The sequence below is a fragment of the Rhamphochromis sp. 'chilingali' genome, assembly GCF_963969265.1.
Source record: "Rhamphochromis sp. 'chilingali' genome assembly, chromosome: 9".
Lineage (NCBI taxonomy): Eukaryota > Metazoa > Chordata > Actinopteri > Cichliformes > Cichlidae > Rhamphochromis > Rhamphochromis sp. 'chilingali'.
The window spans coordinates 28891478-28894053 of NC_137936.1; the positions used below are offsets into that span (position 1 = coordinate 28891478).

The following is a 2576-nucleotide window of genomic DNA, read 5'->3' on the forward strand; positions in this document are numbered from 1 at the left end:
AACACAGAGAGGGAATGGGACAACGACCGGAGGGTGAGTTTAGCAGGCAGCAAGAGACGGGGAAGAGGCTTGTTGCTGGACAGGTCGCCCACCAGTACCCTCTCAATTACTGGCGGGCGCCTCCTTTTGCCAGCGCCGGGCAGGCAGAGATGTAATGCCCCTTGCGACCGCAATACAAACACTCACCCGCGGAAAACCGGCGTTGTCGCTCCGCAGGGGTGAGTCGAGAACGTCCCAGCTGCATAGGTACCTCCTCCTCGGTTCCAAAAGCTCTAGCCTCCCGTGCGTCGGGTTGGGGCTCCCGAAAAGCCAGGGGCTCGCGAAACTGCTGTCTTTGTGAGCTCTGGCGCGCCCGCAGGCGATCATCCACCTGAATACACAGGGACATCAAAGCATTTAGAGAAGCAGGAAGCTCCCGCATCATTATCTCATCCTTGAGCTCTTCGCGGATATTATTTAACAGAGTGGTCTTCAGGGCCTCAGGTCCCCATTTGGTCTGTGCAGCTAGAGTCCAGAAATCGACAGAAAAGTCAGCCATGCTTCGCCTACCTTGCTTCAGATTAATCAAACGATAGCCAGCAGCCTCCGTACTAGAGCCTTTATCAAACACCGACTTGAAGCGAGACAGGAAGTCATCATAAGACATTCCGGGGCAAGCCTGTAGCTGGGCCTGCGCCCAGGCCAGGGCTCGATCACGTAGGAGCTGGGTGACGTAAGCGATCTTTACCCCGTCAGAAACAAAAACATGAGGCAGTAATTGAAACTGCATGGAACACTGCAACAAAAATCCCGCACATTTTCCCATCTCCCCAGAAAAAGCCTCAGGTGAAGGTAAAAGCTTATCCAGCGAAACCGGGGAGGCTACTGAAGCTACCGCGCTAGCAGCCTGAGTAGCTGTGGCTGCTGCAGTGACGGCAGGAGCGTGTGTTACCTGGGGAGGAGCCGCAGGAGGCTGATCGTCGGCCAGTGGAATCCGTTGGGCGAAGGCCTGAGTTAGAGACGCCACGTCTCCGCTGAGCCGTACTAGCATTTGTTCGTGTCGGTGCAGAAGCTCCTCCAGAGACATGGGGGCTGTCGCTGCTGCGGCTGGGTCTGCTGAGTCCATAGCGAGGGCTGGATTATTCTGTCAGGCTCAGGAGGGACTCGGAGTCAGACCGTCACTAAAGTTCACGTTTTATTTACACACACAGACACCAGGTGCGAATATATACAGGTGAGGGGGCACAGGAAGAGGGTCTCCGGGAAGCACAGGCACGGGAAGAAGAGGGCTATGTACAAAATCCACTGAAGCTCAGGTAGCTCGGACTCCGGCTTTAGCTCACCAACGGCGGTCCTCAGGCTGGCGAGAATCCTGGCACAGAGAGGAAAGGCAGGTAAGTAGTGGCACGACAGAAACTCAGAAAAAGGCTCAGATAAGTGATGACACTGACGAGTGTTACACAATAATCCAGCGAGGAAGCACTCTCAGCAGCCGCCTTAAGAAGTGAGTGATATGATTGCTTGCAGGTGTCCGAGCCAGGGGCTGGAGCCGTCATGACTCCGCCCCGGTAGAGCGCAGTGCAGGGGAGAGAGAGAGATGCAGCACAACAAAAACACTTGTAGCCATACAGAGTCAGCCGAGAAGGCACAGGGTCATGACAGGTGTAGTATACACAAATGTTTGGGTTTGTGTACCAGAGATAAAAATAAGAGGAAGAAGGTGGATGGAAAACAAAAATGTGACCTTGATATCAAGCAGAATGACCCATCAGGTCTTCAGGAGGAGGCGTGTTTCTTGTAAATTGCAGGCAGACTGGCATTAAGCTCACCAGTCCATCAGCTGGATGAAAATTACACACAACTTTAGCTCTTTCCAAGCAAGTTGTCCATGCAGAAGCTAAGCTAGCCAGACAGCATGCTACCACTAAGCTAGTCTATAAAATAGAGTAAATGCTGATCCCAGCCCAGCAGCCAGATGCTGAACTTCAAGAGGTAACAAACTAATGAGAAGACCATATATACCAAGACCCAGTATATGATAGATAACCATCACTTTTAACTCCCATTTATGCAAACCTGCTCTGAAGTCCCAGGAAAAAATGTAGAGATAGTTTAACAGGTTCCCTTTGCAGGGTTTATCTGGTTAAGGAATCTCTTGAATGTCTTGTAGTTACACACGCAGTGTGGTGTCAGTGATCTGGCATCTTCTGAACTGGACCCACATAGCAAAATTAGTATGGTCCTTATCTGGCCCACACAATCTGCTTACGCATGGCCCACATACCGCAAAGAATGACAGCCCTTTGGTGGCCGAGATCAGGTTTGCTAGAGGTGGCCCACACATGGGCCAGCACAAGGCCAGTTGCAGACACACTGGTGGTCCTGTGCTGGCCCATGTGTGGATTACCTCTGGCAAACCTGATCTGGGCCACCAAAGGGCCATCATTCTTTGCGGTATGTGGGCCATGTGTAAGCTGTGGGCAGCCATGGGCCAGTTGCAGACACACCGCTGGCTCTGTGCTGGCCCATATATCAGCCTAATGTGTACCTTAATCAAGCCATGTAATAACAACATGTGCCAGAACATAATAGTGCAA

The 2576-nt window shown here is 52.0% G+C and overlaps 1 protein-coding gene across 1 annotated transcript; it reads right to left on the reverse strand.

Moving 5' to 3' along the window:
• Positions 1-348: 348 nt before the first annotated feature.
• Positions 349-1946, reverse strand: LOC308403060 (uncharacterized protein). Its single transcript, XM_080892301.1, has 2 exons — positions 550-1946; positions 349-370 (listed from the first exon to the last, which is right to left on the reverse strand). The coding sequence occupies exons 1-2, from the start codon at positions 1103-1105 to the stop codon at positions 363-365; spliced, it is 564 nt and encodes a 187-aa protein (XP_080748427.1). The 5' UTR covers positions 1106-1946; the 3' UTR covers positions 349-362.
• Between the last annotated feature and the right edge of the window lie 630 nt (positions 1947-2576).